Here is an 18,070-nt window from a genome sequence, read left to right as displayed (position 1 = left end):
GTCATCTGGAAGAGTGAAAAACTGATAGGGTGGGAAGTTTGTCCTTTTGTAAATACAGGCTTGCTTCTGTTCAGTATCTCTAACAAGGAGGAAAGCTAGCAGAGAAAGTAAGATCTCCTACCACAAATGGGAGCTTTCAGGCAAGACCAAAAGATCTGAGTAGTACAGGTGAAGGGTGCTGTCGTGTGCTTAAGTCAGAACTTGATTTCATACTCCTCCTCAGCTTGACTGCAGCCTATCCTTCAATAATAAAATTGCTATCAGTGATAAAAATGTGTTACTAAGTCATCCTATATTTTAAATTGGGACTGCTGGTGAAGTCTTGAGATTTCAGCTGCTCAAAAAAAACCCAAACCAAAACCAACAAAACAAAACCCCACCCCCTGCTTTTTATACTAAGCACTACTTGAGTCATCTGGCAGTGAGTTAAGATTATGAGCTGTTGGGCAGCCTCATGATGATCATGTGGTTGATCATAGCTTCAGAATGATTGGCAGTGCCAGCAGTACTTCACTGAACTTTTTCACAAAATAGGGGAAAGACAGTGTTTGGATACAGTTCACTGTGCTCTCAAAAATAATCAGTTTCTTCTTAATTATGCTCTAAACTGTTTCAGTGGAACCCAGCTTGGATGATAATGTCTATTGGACCAACTCCCTGTCTTTAACTGAAAATTGGACTTAGTCCCTCCTGGGAACAATGCCCCCTGAAGGCAGTCTTTCTCTGTCAGCTTTTTCAGGAGATGGGGAAACTTGAAATTGTTCTTTGTTTTCCATTTCTAAAATTAGATCAAAATATTACAGAGCAATTATTTTGTCTCAACAAATCAGGAAGAATTGGAAAACTCACTACCTCGAACAGTGTAGTATTTGCCATTAAAAGGGACTTTGATATCCTTCCAGCCTCCTAATATCCAGTACTGTATCCCAGTTGTTTTCTGGTTTGTTTTATCTTTTTATTCTCTGCAAATGTTTATTTTGTTTCACTCTTAGATGGCAAAAGTCCTTGTATTCAGCTTTTCCACCAGCTCTGCTGCAGTATTAATAGTATCTCTGAAATTAGAGCCTTCCCATGTTGGTCTCCCAACTTTTTGATAACCTTGTTAATTGAGGCATGTTCAGTGTGTAAGTCATATGTATGGCCCAGACAGGAGGTGCTTGGTGACAGCTCTGTTTCGATAAACTGCAAAAGGATACATTACAGTAGATTTGGTGCCATAGGATGAAATACAGACATTGGCAGGGCTGACTGCAAAGTTCTCGTGGGTGCTCAAAGGAGAATGATCAGCCTTGTTCAGTTGCTTCTGTGACTAGTGTGGAAACATGTTCTTCAGTATTACAGAGCCTTTTGTGTATTTCTCTTCTCTCTCTGAAGAGATTTCTGACCAGATTAACCACATATGCCTAAAAGCAGTAACATCCCAGGCAGATTAATTTGGTTTCCAAATAGAGGAACAGTAAGGTTGGCTGTTGCTGCAGGTAAGGGAGTCAAGGAACGTGGCCCAGACAAGATGGGAAAACAATTTAAAAATTAAACAATCAAGACTTTCCCCATATTTAGTCTCCTGTTACTATTCTGGATGGTGATAGAAAACACAAGAATTGGATCCTGTATCAGTTGACAGGGAGAAGAGAGAAAATCAGCCTTGGGTCATTGGAAATGGAAGAATAATCTACATCAAGTTTAAGGGAGGATTCTTACAACTGGTCAGTGCATCAAAGTTAAATTAGTTGCATTCCAAAATATTTGCATATATTTATGTTCTCTGAGAAAGATGCTGAGTTTTCTTTTTATTCTTCTGCCACCTGTTTGGATCACAAGTTTCCAGTGTTAGTCTGTTAGTAGCAGACCATATGAGCAAGGCAGCAGAACTGTCTCACAGGTTTGGGCAGAGGGACTTACTATACTGCTTTTCTTATTTTCTATTTTTCCCCCCATAATTTGGAAAAAAACTTAGGAAAAACATGGGTTGATGATTTTGATGTTCCTATTTTGGACAAGATGTTGATTTCTCAATTGTCATCAGTGTGGTGTGATACTTTCTGTCTGCTTTCTTAAGCAGAAGGCATCCCTGCTGATGGCAGGGGGGTTGGAACTAGATGATCTTTAAGGTCCCTTCCAATCCTAACCATTCTATGAATCTATGAATCTATGTTAAAGGGGCTGGTCATACATCAGAATTCAAATATGTTGAACCTTGTTTCTTAGCTTGTGAACAAAGACTTAATTTGGAGAGGTTGTGTCACATGTCTGTTTTCTGGGAAGAAGTCTTACTTGAGCCACTACATGTCCAGAGTGAGGGTAGTCTGCAGGGCTTGAATTAGTTAACCATTCCTGTGATATTGCTGCATTTTGAAGGAGATGAACTTGAGATGTTTATATGGATGAGTGTGTCCCTTACTTGAGGCACATAGACCAAATTGTTGCTTTGTCTGCTGCTCTGAGTTCAGGTTATTTTTTGTCTGCAGCCAGTCTCGTTTCTGGATCTCTGTTGAATTTAATACAGGTCTTTTCCAGGAGGAAAATGGTTTACCAGGGCTTTTCTGGACCTCTCTTTGAAATGTTTCTGAAGGTATCTTAGTGCTGTCCAGCAACTTAATAACTGGATTGAGAATGTTTGTAAAGCAAAACAATTAGCTTGCTTTCTGTATGGGTGTAAGAAATTATGCTTTTTCCACTTCCCTTGCTTCCCAAAAGTACTGATTGTCCAGCTCATTTTGCAAAGACCATAGTCTGCTCTAGTGTAAAATAACACACAATAGAGAGACAAAAGTTGGAGAATTTAACTTGGTTATCCAGACTAGAACATAAGTGCATACTTGCTCTATTTTGCAGCCATCCTAACTCCAAAGGCAGAGTTCACAAACCACAGTGGAAGAAAACAGCAGCCTATTTATCTATTTACACTTGCTCCAAATTATGTAAGCTGCATATTGAATCATCTGATAGTTCTTTTTTATGTTAGTATCTCAGTTAAAAAGGGTTTCAGCTCTTTTGTAGAATGGATCTTTGTCTTGTTTGGTGTATCTTGTTGTGAAGTTTCCTCGCCACGAGTCTGCAGGGAGATACCTTAAAACTCCTAGAGGAAAGTTCACAGAAACAGGCTATGCTGAATGGACAATTTGGAGGAAGATTTCTTAACTGGTATTCCTGGTGTTTATTACTTTGTTTTATGCCTAGGCACCACTAAGATTTAATGCTTCTGCTTTCTTTGAGATAGCAGTAGCTGATTAGTGGAGAAAGATCTCCTATGTAGCTACCTTCAGCTGAAATGAATTATATGGACCATTTTGCTTTTAAAAGAGAAAATTTTGGATAAGTTATGAATATGCATTTTTTAATGTTAAAACAAATCTTTAGTTATGACACTCGTGGGTGTAATGCTGCTGTTCTCTAGTAAGTTTATTCTTCGAGTGAGGATTGCAGATGGAATACTATGCAAGACCACCTACTTATTTGAGGTTGCTGCAGTGCAAGAGCAGAACTGAAGAACTAGATCTAATTTGTTTTGCCTTTATGCACTCTTAAAGTGCTAAATCCATTGAAGCTTTAGTTCTGCTTGCACATCAGATTCTGAAACGCCTAAAAGGAAGCAGAGGCCATAAAGTAGAATTCCTTACAAACTTGTAACCATTGTCCTGTCATTCTTTGGGCACTATGTGAAACTAGCCCACAAAGAGTATATGTTCTCTGAAGTAACTCTTATAATCCAATACTGTGAAAAACTCTGAATTTATTTTAATTTCTTTTATATCCTTTTCTATAAAGAGCACCAACCTCTGTTTCTCTCTTGTAAAAGAAGCCGTGTGCTGCAGGAGAAAATCAGAGTTCCAGTATACCCAGTGGCTGAAAACTGAACATGATGGGAAGCTGGCTCTAGTGTCTTCTGTTCTGCTTTGTCAGTGACTTAAGGAGAGTGTTTTGTACCACAGTGTTAGAGAGGAGAGGGGAATGGGATTTAAGTTGGGATACAGTTCTCCTTGATACATGGATTACTTAGTCCATCTGGATGTCTGTTTCCTAAAGATCAGAGCATGAAGCATAGTCACACTGCATTGTTTATAGATGGGCAACCGTCTGTTCCTTCATATGTAATTTTGTCCTTCTGTGCTTTATTTCTAAGATACTGACTTATTTTTTTGAATCTCTATTAGGAAATTATTTAACTGTTTCTTTATTTGTAGTCCAAGGCCAACAAAGTTCACAGAACGCCCTCGACCTGGAGTCCAAATGATCTGTTCTTCTTTCAGTGCTGGTAAAGACTTCCCCCTGCCCTCCCTTTTTTCTCCCTTGTATCAATATAAGAAGTCATTTGGAGAGTAAAAAGAAGTATAATAAAGTTACTGTAGCACAATTCTTGTTAATAAGATGGAATTGAGATAAAATAATGTTGAATCTATGCATTAACTCTTAGTGATATAGAAATTCTTGAAAACAGTTAAAGTTCAAAATAAGTCTCTTGTGACTGCAAGTATTTTAAAATGGAATGTATCATCACTCTTTTTCTCAGAGTGATCCTGAGAGTCAGCTTTATCTGAGATGGAATTTATAGAAATTGGGACACGAAGGTGTTGGTTACCAGATTCTCACAGTCTCAATTTCATTGATTCCAGAGTTGTCAATTGAAAAATGCAATATAAATAATTGGATAAAATACCAAAATGACAGAAACTTCTCTTCTGAAAGCGTACTGGAGCTCTAGTTCCATTCAAATTTTGTTAAGATTGAGACTTCTAAGGGCTTAGTTGCAAACAAATTACTGTAGTTATCTTTCAGATATATCTGCAGATGCATATTTATCTGGTAGCAAATGTGAGGTAATGCAACTCCAGTTAAACTTCTGAGTTTCTAAATATTGTTTTTACTTAAAGGTCAGTTACATGCATAGGTGAAATGAGATACAGCTATAAATTTAAGGGAATATATTTAAGTGTTTAATGTTACAGCAATTTGAAAATACTGTAATAACATTAGGTTGCCCTTTTTTCTTAAAACTTATCTGTTTGTTTTTCTCAGGTGGAATGTTTTTGGCCACTGGGAGTACAGATCACATCATTAGGGTTTATTTCTTTGGATCAGGTCAGCCAGAGAAGATATCAGAGTTGGAGTTTCATACTGTAAATAATTTATTAAAATTACATATGTATATGATTAAAATAGTAATTTGTATAAATTTGGAATCATATTTGATTTTTTTTTCCCTTTTTTATATAGGACAAAGTTGACAGCATTCAGTTTTCTAATAGCAGTAGCAGGTAAGCACAGAATTTATTTATTCAGAGCTACTTTTTTGACCTTGTGGACATTTGTAAATATCAGTTTCTGGAAATATATATTAAAAAAAGACGACTTTATGTTTTGAGGTTCATCCAGTAAAATAATCTATAATTACTGGTTTCTCTCTTTTTTGTTTTAATCATACTCATTATTCAGTTTTACAGTTGTTTTCATTGTAATGAATGATTGAAGAATTTTGGATTTGCCAAAATTAAGGACCATAAAAATATTTGAACTTTCTTCTTCGGAAATGGATGTGTGTATATATTCACATACAAAATACATGTGTTTTTAGATATATTTAAATATTTAAACCTTTTTTCAATTAAGTGACTGCTGGATACAGGAAAACTATCGAGCTAGGTGTATCAATATCTTGTTTAGTTACTCCAGTGTTTTTTAATGTTTTATGTTAAGTTCTGGATATTGGATGTGAAGGATGCTAAAAAAAAGTTTAGTTTATTATGAAGTTTCTGACCCTTCATTTAATTAATGTTCTAATGTACACTTTTATTATGATACAAATAGTTGTAAACTGAGCTTCATTGTGCTCCACCCACCTCTTTCTCCTCCTTCTACCCCTGCACCCTGAAAAGGGGGAAGAAAAACATAAGGGGGATAACTCAAGGTGGGAAACACTCAAATAAGTATCATAATACTTAACAGACAGTAATAGCTTATTGGGAGTAGGTTTTGTTTGTTTTAATTCATGGCTGTACTTCTGCTTGCAGGGCTCTCCTTACTTACAGCTTCCTTTTTTGAATTCTAAATTCTGGAACTTCAATTTTCAAGTGTCTTTTCTGTACAGATCTGCCTTTGATCTCTGAGTAACTTTATTACCCTTTTGTTAGATTTGTGAGTGGAAGCCGCGATGGAACAGCACGAATCTGGCAATTTAAACGAAGGGAATGGAAGAGCATTTTGTTAGATATGGCTACTCGCCCAGCAGGGTAAGTGATGTAAAATGTTCTGCTATCAGATAGGTACTTGAAGGCTGTTGATATAATTTGCCGACTTATTTAAAATTAAAAAAAAAAAAGAGAGGAAAAAAGAGAGAGTGGGGGAAGGTCTTCTTAAATTATTATTGCTTAAAAGCACAATATGCTTGTCTAGCTCTTGAAGTCCAAGGAAAACAAATATTTGACTACATATTCAGGTGTGGAAACTAGCTTGTCCTGATAATAGCTCCACTAGTATTTTGATTAAATTAAAAGAATAAAAGATGCTCAAAACCCATTAAAGGTTATGGCTTTCTACATAGGTGTTTCTTTCTGGAGCAAGAAAACTAGGTCAGATCTGTTACTGAGACTGCTTGCATTTTAGTAATACTTAAAGATACTGTGGAATCTGTGTGCCCAGAAAAGCAGTATTGAGTTCTTTCATACCACATGCCTGAGCAAATAAATCACTTCCTCTGTAATGGATTCTCATTTGTTATAACAGCCTGAGAATTTACGAGGCTTTGCAAGTATGGGAAACTTCTGTATGCTAGAACAAGCAACAAAAGCCTCTTTTCTGCATCTGCAAGCCTCTTGAAGATGCAGAATGTCTTTGTAGGAGTTGTGGCTTGCACCTTTTTGTTTTGGCATGGAGGAGTGGCTTTCCAACTGACAGACATGAGAAAGATCTGTAATGAGTTTAAGGGGTAAACCTTTTCCCCCTTACTGATGATGTTGAGTGGTTTGAAGGGTGATATCTAATAGGAAAAAAAAATAAATTGTTTTCAGGAGTAATCCTGTAGAAAGATGTCTGAAAGACTAAGACAGGGATGGGAGAGAAGACTAAATAAGCTATAATTTAGTTAGATGTTTAGATCAGAGAGTATCTTGCCAGTTATGGCAGATGCAATAAAACATTAATATAAAACTGCTAGACAAGAATATATATATATAAAACACTGGTACTTTGAGAACAGACCGAGTTACTCTCTCTTGAAAATGCAGCATGTAAAAATTCTTAAGTTTTAACTGACCCTGGGGAAAAAATAGGAATGGATTCTTGTTCATTGTGGTCACAAGTGCTGAACTTCTTTGAGAAACTGAACTGCTCATTTCGGTGAAGTACCTTTAGCTGAGTTCTGTTTTGTCCTTTCGACTAGAGGGATAAGTGCAGTTCCAAATTTGATCTTTTCTGCACAAGTACAATTTTATCAAAGAAAATTAAATTGCTGCACTGAAAGGAAAGAGTTTTTTTTAAAACCTCCTGGGTTCTGCATTGAATCTAGAAAAGAATCTGGCTATAATTACATTTTCTATTATTGAGTTGTACAATATATACTATTGTGTAACGTATTGTAGTGCTTACTATATGGAAGATTGTATATTTTGTCTGCCTACTTGGTGGTAACATGCTATTGTTGCATTTGGTTGGTGTTTTCCCAGAAATTAATGTGCTAGAGAATTTAAACCACACTGACAAAAATGTAATTTTGGAATATTCTGATAGATTATATTAAAAATGGCTAGTGTTTAGTTTTCATAGAGATAAAAATAAAATACATGCAAAGTTAAGCACCATTATTCTGATAGTAAAGTGATGTGAGGGTGGTGGTGTAATACTGAATATTGCCTGAGAATTTAACTCATTTAGGTCATGTATCAGAGGGCATTTTCTGGAAAAACAGATCAACATATTCTTTAAGATGTTAAGAGGACCCTATAATCATTGTTTAATTTAATCTACAGTTATTTTGTGGTTGTATGTGCTACATAATGGAAAACATCTTTATTTTCTCTAGTTTCTTGAAGAAGTAATGCTTCTATTCTTAATAGTAAAGCAAAATACAGAACTATTTTCACTTCTGAGGGACATAAAAATGTTTTGACAAACTGATTGCTTTGAAACTTTTTGCTCTTTTGTTTTAGACAAAGTTTACAAGGCGTTGAAGATAAAATCACAAAGCTGAAAGTGACCATGGTGGCATGGGACCGCCATGACAACTCTGTTATAACTGCAGTAAATAACATGACTCTGAAAGTTTGGAATTCTTTCACTGGCCAACTCATTCATATTCTCATGGTAAGGTGTTCCATCTTGATTTATCAATCCTGAATGCAAAATTTATGTGTACATCATCAAAATTCTTCCTTATGCATTTTTTTTTCCTGTCTGAAAACTACCTTAACAAATATTTTCAGGTAATTGAAGTGTAATAGAGATGTCTGTCAGATGCTTATTAGAAAATAAAGCTTTAAAGTAGCAAATAACCATGGCCGTTCAAGATGTCTGAAACTAATTTCAGACTTTTTTTTTCCCCTGAAGTGCTATCTTGAAGGAGAGAAGGAAACAGTTGTTTCTTTTTAACTTTATTTAATATGACAAATGTTTTGAAATACCATTAGTGGATAGGTTTGCCCTGTTTAAACAGACACTTCTGCAACCTAATCATTCCATGAATAAAAAAAAAAAGTCTTCTAGCTAGAATAAATCAAACAGTATTTTTACTAATGTCTGATGCTTTTTCTTAAACTGAGAAAATGGGTAACTCTAGGTAACTAGATGCTCCACTAGAAATGGAAATATTTCATGCAAAGCTTTAAAAATTTAGTATTAATTTTGGAAATGTTGTTCTCTAACTTCTAGTTATATATTTGATTATTTATGGATCTAAATTAAATTTCTAAATGCTACACTGCCTAAACAATTTGAAATCTGCAGAGCATTAAGACCAAAAATACAGAATCCTGTGGACTCTAATCTTTTAAAATCATAGAATCATATAATGGTTAGGATTGGAAGGGACCTTAAAGATCATCTAGTTCCAACCCCCCTGCCATCAGCAGGGACACCTTTCACTAGACCAGGTTGCTCAAAGCCTCATCCAGCCTGGCCTTAAACACTTCCAGGGAGGGGGCTTAGTGAAAGTACTGGGACATGCTTGTTACAAAGGTGACATACTTGGCGTACTTCTTAGGAAGCTAAAATTGCAACTGGAAAAAGAAGAGTATAATACACTGCTACAAAAAAGTTGATTAATGTTGCAGTTGCTAGTGTTACTGTATTGAATTCCTGGGTAAGTATTTGAGACAATCCGCTTGTTCGTCTTGCTGTATCTTTAATTTCAGGGACATGAAGATGAAGTGTTTGTACTTGAACCTCATCCGTTTGATCCAAGAGTTCTCTTCTCTGCTGGACATGATGGAAATGTCATAGTTTGGGATTTGGCAAGAGGGGTCAAAATCCGGTCTTACTTCAACATGGTAATTACTGTGCTTTATGAAGATATACCAAAGCAACCTTTCTAAACTTTTTACTTTTAGTACATTCTTATATAGGCCATCTTGAAGCATGCATTTGTGTATAGGGCAAGATCTTGCATCCAGTGAAGTCAAGAGAAATTCCTATTCAGTTTAGTGGGGTAAAGATTAAATCTATAAAATGTAAGAAGTTGTTTCTTTGTCTGTATTTCATAGTGTCATCTTTCTATATGCTTCATCCACATGAAATTGAAGTGTTTGTTTACATTGTCAGAGATCATGTGTAAGAGACAGGGTGACAGAGACCCTCCTTTAGTGCTCTGTTTCCTGCCTGGGGAACCAAGGTGGAACTTGGTTTATTTTTGCATTACTAATTCTTCATCTGGCTAAAGCTCTTCAGGAGTCACCTGATCTCATACAATGTTGTATGCTGCCTTTGGCCCATTGGACTGAATATTGTCAGCCTTTCTGTGTAGAGGGCTTCCATGTGCAGGTTTCAGATTTGGTATGTTCTGCACTAAGCTAATTCTTCTGGAAGATGGATGCAACAGGTATTTCCATCTGTTTCTTGATACTAAGTGGGTCTTTGTACATATCTTTTTCCTCAAAAAGGTAATGATGTGTTGTGCAATTCAGACTTTGTCTTCTGGAGAAAATTACAAAAGTCTTTGTAGAATATAAAGAATCATTGAGAGTGCTGAGAGTAGGCAAATGGGCTTCATCCAGCCTTCAGCCATAGTGGAATGACAGTCTTGGAGACTAGCATAAAGAAGATCATCTGAGGAAAAGACATGCCAGAGGTGTACTCACAAAAAAAAAAAAAAAAGAAGGGGGGGGTGGCATTTAGAAATGAAGTAAAACCAGGAAGGTCACTCTGAACCTAAAGAAAGATTTTTGAGATGTGCAGCGTACAGTACAGTTCATAAAGTCTCTGACGCAATTCTACCAAGCTTAACGAGAGAGCGAGCAGCCTAGACTCATTCAGCACTGACCTAGGTTCAGTGTTGTTCCCTCTGCACTGATTTCTGTACCTGAACTTAGGAAGGGTCTGAGAGAATCATCTTGGAGCTGTGGCTACAGATCTTAGTTACTCAGTGCTATTCACTGTTACCAGTTGAAGTGCACATTCTCATTGCATGGTTAGGTTGCCTTTTCACTACTGCTTACAATGGATGTGCGATAGCTTTCAAGGAGTTTAAGGTCAGAAGAGGCTGAGCTTATCTGCTCTTCATAAGACAAGTTCATTTAAGAGGTATTGGAATCTAAATTACAGATGCCTGTTACGTTAGGCAACCCCTGAAAGACTGAAATACTTATTTCAAGGCTGCAGTGCAACACAAACACCTAAAAAGGGTAAAAATCACATACACTTTAAGGTCTTTGAAGTCAGAGAAATGCGTAGACAATGAGAAGATCTCAGTCAGCAGCTAGTAATCTGTGCTTCACGCTAGAAATGAATGTGAAAGTCTCCCTGCGGTGTGAGGTGAGGGGGATTGTAAATCTGGCAATTGGTTTGTCTCAAACCAGTTGATAAGTCATATGAGCCAGGAATGCGAGAGAGGCATCTCTCTACAGTCCCCAAATATTTCACTAGCCGTTCTTTCAGGTCTGATGCTTCAAAAGACATGGATGGAAGTTAAAGGTTTTCTTAGATGATTGTGGGGGGAGATGCTTCTAGATCATGAGACTTGATTGCATAGTCACCTCTGCAGAGCTGCAAATGTTACGTGCTCTGGTTTACTAAGGGAAGTTGTGAGCATGTACAGAGCTGCCAGTCTTCTCACAGTTTACTAACTGGCATATAAGATGGGATCATTAGATTAGCCACTAGTAAATTATTCTGATAACCACTGTGACCTTCATTGACTTACTCAATATGTCATCTCATACTTCTGAAAAAAGAGTATTTGTATTCAGGGGATGGGAAATTTTTACAGATTGGATTCTTTTGGATCAGACAGGGAACATCATCTGGAGGAACCAAACCTGAAAGTTGAATGACATGAGAGCTGCTTTACCATTCAAGAACCTCTTATTGCCAGACAAAATAGTGTCTGTGGTACCAGAACTAGCACTGGATGACTTTTTCATAACAAAAGCTCCTTAAAAAAAATTGCAAACCTTGAGGATGTTGGTTGAAATAGCAAAATCGTAGACAACTGTTAGCTTAATGATAGTTCAGTCAGGTATTCCAGTCCTGGATGGATTACTTGGTACATCTAAGGTCTTGTGGCAAATCCCTAAAGTAGAGTAGGGTATTTTTAAGTTGTTCTCCTCCCTGTCCCACCCCTGAATTCCTTCACTGTCAGCATAAAAAAAAATAAAAATCCCAGGGATGCAATCAGTGTCAATCAGTTTGAAACTTTAATTCCTTTTATCCAGTCAGTGAATGTGAAATTGTGAGGCTGTAGTAACCAAATACACTTTTTGTTTTGTATTTAGCTTAAATGGGGGAATCAAAGTTTATTTGTGCCTTGCTGGTTACAGATAGGTGCTGCTAGGAGACTCTGGTGGTCCTAAAGACTGTTCTGTCTCAGGTTTTTAAACTTAAGATCTGCTGTTAAATAAATTGGTGCAGTCACAGTTAATTTGAAGCATCTTTGGTCTGGTTGCCAGATTTGGGTCTTTGTAATTAATAGTAAACTCAGTCCCCTAAGTGACTGTTTACACACATGGGTTTACTCTCAGTAAGTATGTATGTACTTTATATATTCCACATTTTCACCTGTAGTCTTCACTTAATTTGATCTAGTTCTGTAAATATCACATAACCTGGTGTTGGAGTTCATGGGCATTCAGAACTGATTTAATTCAGTGGCTTGAGTCAGCTGGACTCAGGGAGTGTATTTGTTACCCCAGAGAGTGAAATTTGCTGTAGAAGTATGAAGAGTGTGAGAGGGTTAAAGCTTTTCAGGTGGCTTTGAGATACAGCAAATAAGTCCTGGGATGGTTTTAAACTGCATGGACAAATACAGGTACTTGTTGTTTTGTGGCCTGTGTAATATCCCTGCTAGTCCTGACTTAATATGGCTGCTAATGAAAAATGTGTTCTCGGTGTATTTTTTGTCATTCATTTTTCCAAGGAATCAATGAGGTCACGGCTTTGGTGTTGTAATATTAGGGCAGTTTCACATGCTCTGTTTCTCAGGTACAAATATGCATTTTGCAGGCTTTGGAAGAAACCAGGGTAATAAACCTTAAGTGTTTGCTGCAGCCAACTGTTTCAGAGCTTATATATTTCACAAAAATAGTGGTTTTGCTACAGAAGGACAACACAAACCCTTGTAAATGTTTTAATTGTGGTTCATTAGCCAGGGCCTAGATTCACTAAAAGACTTGACTGTTGTGGCACCTAAGTTATTGGGGACCAAGGTCCTTAGTCTCCAAAGTGGAATGCAGTATCCTACCAAATACTCAGTTTACTGAGCATTATATGAAATTTAGGTGTCTTAGCGTTTGATCCATGGGAAAAAAAAAAAAACAAAGCAACAAAACACTGAATGGTGGGTGCTCTAGCGAGAGCCACTGTGTGATAATTACATAGAAAGTGCATTTCAGAAATATCTTACTCAAAGCTGCAGTGAAGCATCTGGATCCCTTGTGTGGTAAGGCACCTTTCCAAGAGCTGAGAGAGGTTCCTGCTCTCCTAAAAGTAGGGTGCAGGAGCAGGTGGCACTCATCTTTTGGGATTGCCTTAACTAATGTTAAGCTGTTGAGCTGGGACATGGAAGACCTAGACTCTGTTCTCTCTTTAGTGGCAAGGTGTTCAGTTCAACATCTGCCACTTAACCCAGGAGGGCTTCTCAGCCGTACAAGTCTAGACAGGACTTTTTCCCAACAGTTGTGCCACTATGGAGAGCCGTGAATCTGTAGCCTGTGGGTTTAGGCACTCCTAGGCTTGTTTTCTTGGGTATGGAAATCATGTTCTAGATAAAGTAGGAAGTGGCAGAAATGGCCTTAGGCTTGAAGCTTCAGGCAAACTCTTGAACTTGCAGGGTTGGTGCTCTGTGAGGTCATAAAGAAAAGCTGTACACCATTCTGTTGTTGTAGGATCTGTTTTCTTTCAGGTGTTCTCACAGACCTGCCACTGTTGGTTTATTAGGAACGCCAGGGTTGGCACTCAGATGGTGTGTGCTGCAGCTTAACCTGAGGGTTGTAGTTCCTGTTTTAGGCTTTAAGCAGAAGTTTCTCAATTCTGAGTATGTATGAGGGAAAAAGAAAACTACAGGGACTTAGGAATCTTCCAGATCACAAAGGAGATGCCTAGTAATGTTGGGTGGATGCACAGGTTTTTGTTTGGCTTGGTGATTGGGTTTTTGTTGGTGTTGCAATTTGGACTGTGTGTGCTTTATCAGTACTGGTGTTCCTAGAGCTTGACCCCAGATAGGTATGTGGTGTTACCCTTAATTTCTGTTTTTTTGGGCTTTTGTATTTTCCTGTAAGCAGGCTTTCCTTTAAGCAGTACCTCTCAGGACTGGACTGTGTTGATTCAGACTGCTTGCAAAAGGCATTCTGTCTGGAGCCTTAGAGCATAGGTTTCTCCTGTGGTAAAGCTGACAGTTTTTGTCCTGTGAGTAGGCTGCCCTGTAGAAGAATATTAAAAAAAGTTTCCTAAAAGATTTCAGGACATGTACAAGCCTGTAGCTCTGTTCTTTTTGGTTGATTTTTTTGTTGTTGTTTGGGGGTTTTTTTGTGTTGTGGGTTTTTTTATTATTATTATTATTTGGTTTACAGCATAGCCCTATGAACAGTTGCAGAAGCATATGATGACTGCAGTTACTTAAAAATTATACCATTGCAGGTATGAAAACTGCTACAGTAGCAAGAATGAGAGACTAGGGGAGAGAGTGGGCATTTCTACACTCATTGTCACTGTAGAATATTGGGGTTTTGTACTGTGTCTTTGAATGTAATTGTTTTGCCTGAATCTGATACCTGACTCAGCAGATTTATGGTGTGGTTTTTTTAAGCAGGCATTGCAATTATTGCACTGGGAAGCTTGAGTATTAGTTGATAAAAGACTAGCCCTACAGCATTTAAGAAATCCTTGTGTGATGTAGAAATAAATCAAGTAGGAATACTGATATCTTCAAATAAAAAATGGTTCTCCTGGTGTGCAGATTTCAAAAAAAATCCCCAAACAAAACCAACAGCCAAAAGATCTTTCATGACTAGGTGTTGCTCTTCTGTTTTACTGGATTGACTCTTGTGAGTTGCATCTTTAAGAAGTCAGGCTCTGCTGTGGCCCATAATAGACTTTCTTATGTCTGAAGGGATTTTTGTGCCTCAGGGGCCTCCTGTGTGCCTGAATGCCTGTTTTGCCTACTTGTAATCTTAATGTGTTCCTCTTAGTGGCTGTGAAGAGTTCATTTGGACTGGTTCTTGTTACATTACCTTAGCGCTAAGACAGTCTTTCTGAGCACGGCAATGTGTTAGGGTGCTCTTTGCAACACCTCTGAGTGGGTGGTTTTTCTGGAACCCACTTTGAACTCAGCACAAAGGTGGCCTTAGTCCTTTTGTTGTACTCTGAACAATGCTTTGAAATACTGATATAAAAAGAATAAAGAATGTTTTTATTATTTTATATTAAATTCACAGATCCTTCTACCTTTGTGACTTTATCTGACTTGCTGGAAGGCTAAGCCACCTTAGCCTTTGACACTTAAAGGTCACACTGTATATCTCCAGCTGTTGAGAATTTTTATGATGAATCTTCTCCTAAATGCCAAAGCACATTTCATTAGGGCATATAAAGTACCATGAGTATGTTTCAGAAATGTGTTACAACTCAAACTCTGTAAACTAGTGATTTGAAGCAACCTTCTGATTCTTTTTGAGAAGGAGGAAGGAAAAAAAATTCCTCGCCAAACCTGTTCTCTCCCTCTCCCACCTCCAGCTTCCTTTGAAATGACAACTAACTGCTATATTTCTGGAATAAAAGCTTTAATCTCTCCCAGAAATGCCATTGTATCTCTGTGTCACTGAGTAAATGTTGCTTGCCCTGGAAACCAGATTCGTACTTCAAGAATAGTGGATGATTTCTTACAGCAGTGTAATTGTTACTGCTTGAATTGCTCTTTGTCTTTATTATGCCCTCTGTCCACTTTTATGGAAACCATCAGGAAGAAAAAGCAAAACAAACAATCAAAAAACCCCAAACAAAAAAACTCACACAAAAACCAAACAAAAAAACTCCACCTTTAAAATTGCAAAGCCTAACGGGTAGGCTGACCTCCCTGTTGCATCAGTGTTGAAGAAGATAGAGGGTACAGTTGCATTTCTTGGCTATTTTTGAAAAACTCTGATCTTGAGGCTGATGTGCTTTTTCATTGAGACCTAGAAGGATAACAGTGTCTTTGGTAGCTGTATTTGCTGAGGCTTGATTGATTGATTGATTGAGGCTTCTTACAGGTTTTTAGGTGTCCTAGAAAAAAAACTGTGGGTTGGTTTTTTTTGGTTGGTTGGTTGGGGGTTTTTGTTAACTGGAGCATATTTTCATCAAGGTGTCTGTACCAGAATCCTAACTGTTTGCACTTTTCTGTTGGAAGCTCATGATGAATAGACCCACACTTTGAAGTAAAATGCTTACATTTTATGTAAATAGGCATTGTATCCAAAACTAGGAAGCTTGCGAGTTGCCTGTGTTCTTTCCAATATGCTTATTAATTAGCAACAGATGATGAAACTCACACCTTAAATATGAACATTTTTTGAACAAAGTAAGGAATTAAGCACTTTTGTGTTTATTTCACAAAATGTTAAATAGCTTATTCAGAGATTTTGCTAGTGTGTTGAGCATGGTTTCTTTCATCTGCATTAAAAACCATACATTAAAACAGGTGCCATGTGAGCAGCTGAATTCAAAAGTGTGTTTTCTAACAAGTTAAAGTTTTTGCAGTTGCAATTTTAATATCCATTTAGTAATAAGTCATTTTGTCCAACTCTAATTTAAAATTGTCAGCCCAGAAACAAATTATTTGAGATTTAGAATAAAGTCTGGATGTAACTGGATAACCAGAGTTATATTTCCTTTTTTGTTCTTTTTTTCTTCTGAAGAAAATTTGTGACAGCTAAAAAAAATGGGAACAAAACTTTTCATTCTTGGAGTTCAGAGATTAAAGGGCATTTTACTGGAGCCTTATGTAAATAGTTGTAGATCCTTTCAGCAAGGTAAAGCTATTTTGAATTTGCATTATATTGCCACACAGAATTTAAATGTAATTGTTGCCCTTAACAGGTACATTAATGGGGAACAGCAACTCTGAAGTTTTTGGTACTGAAAAACTTTTCAGAGTTCTTAAATATAAACTGTTGCTGAACATACAGTACAAACAGGCATAAGCTACTTTAGCAGTGGACAGCAGGCTGATCTTTTGCTTATGTTCTTGGTTAGAGTTAGGAAAGTCTTTGAAAGAGGGGAAAAAAGAAAAACCAACCCACACCCCAAAACCAAACAAACACAAAAAGCTTGTAGCCTCACAGCAGGGTAAAAACATTAATAAAGCTGCAAACTTTTCAGCTATAAAATTGTTTGGCTTCTGACTTCTTTTGCACAGTATTGAATGTCTTACACTGTCTTACAAAGTTGACTAGAAGTTTGGGTTTGCTTCTCTTAATGACATCTCAAGTTTGATAGGACAGTGCTTGTTATCTGAAATACAGAAATGCAGAGCTGTACTTGAGAAAGCTGGTCAGGATTTCTTAGCAAAACTTCAGACCAATGTAATGTATTTCTTCAGCCACAAAGTAAAGAGAAAGTATTCTGAAAAGGGGGAAAAAATACCAAAACTTGTTTATGTAGTTTTCAAGCAAGCATGCATAATGACTTTCTCAGTGTTACTTAATTTTTAGAGAAAGGGCTATATATCGTTACTTTAAAATTAATTACTGATTAATTTTAAATATCCTTTTTAATCTCTATGTATGCATGTCAGGTACATGAAGTGAGACAATCATGTAAGTAAAGCTTGATAGACATTTTTGAAAAGCCATAGTGGTTTTGTCTGGGTATTCCTGAAGTAATAGTTGTGAAGAACAAAAGTTTTACTTCACTAAAAGATCTCTGTCTCTATACTTGAGAAGATAAGACTCCAGTATCTGCTTTTGATGCTTAGAGGATTACAGCATGACCACATTTCTAACAGTTACCACTAGATAGAAGAAAAGGTGTGTTGAAAGGATCTTGTGATGATGCAGGACTGCTCATTAAAACCTTATTTACTTAATACTCTGCTGCAGTAGCTTGCATTAGACGATGTTCTAACTTTTTATGCAGTGATGTAACACTTTCATATGATCAGAAGAATAGAATTTGTTTGTGAATACTTAAAAACTTATTAAATGCCTTGATTTCCTGACCAGTTTTAAAGTTCAGACCCAAGCTCTTAAAAACTGTGCTATAGTTAAATAAATAAATGATAAAAAAGGGTGATTCTTTTTGGTCCTTAGTTTACTTTTTTGGGTTACTTCTTTCTTAAGAAACCTTGGGCTGAGGAAACAATTGATTTGATATCCTTGTTTTGAAGGTGATAAATGAAATTCCTTTATTTCATTTGATTGCCTTTGAAAACAAACGGAGTAGTAGAATCAGCAAGCAG

The 18,070-nt window shown here is 37.0% G+C and overlaps 1 protein-coding gene across 1 annotated transcript in view; it reads left to right on the top strand.

Moving 5' to 3' along the window:
- Window positions 1-18,070, top strand: part of LOC104524646 (PH-interacting protein) — a gene marked incomplete at its 3' end in the record, with an annotated part of 64,291 nt that overhangs the window by 22,093 nt on the left and 24,128 nt on the right. The window contains exons 6-11 of the mRNA XM_010167590.1: window positions 4,185-4,255; window positions 5,017-5,117; window positions 5,215-5,255; window positions 6,129-6,227; window positions 8,142-8,295; window positions 9,342-9,476. Coding sequence (XP_010165892.1) covers window positions 4,185-4,255; window positions 5,017-5,117; window positions 5,215-5,255; window positions 6,129-6,227; window positions 8,142-8,295; window positions 9,342-9,476 — 601 coding nt within the window. The remainder of the gene's footprint in view (window positions 1-4,184; window positions 4,256-5,016; window positions 5,118-5,214; window positions 5,256-6,128; window positions 6,228-8,141; window positions 8,296-9,341; window positions 9,477-18,070) is intronic.

This window comes from Antrostomus carolinensis, unplaced genomic scaffold (genome assembly GCF_000700745.2).
Source record: "Antrostomus carolinensis isolate BGI_N321 unplaced genomic scaffold, ASM70074v2 scaffold11285, whole genome shotgun sequence".
In the NCBI taxonomy this organism is placed as follows: domain Eukaryota; kingdom Metazoa; phylum Chordata; class Aves; order Caprimulgiformes; family Caprimulgidae; genus Antrostomus; species Antrostomus carolinensis.
This window is presented reverse-complemented; position numbering and strand designations above follow the sequence as displayed.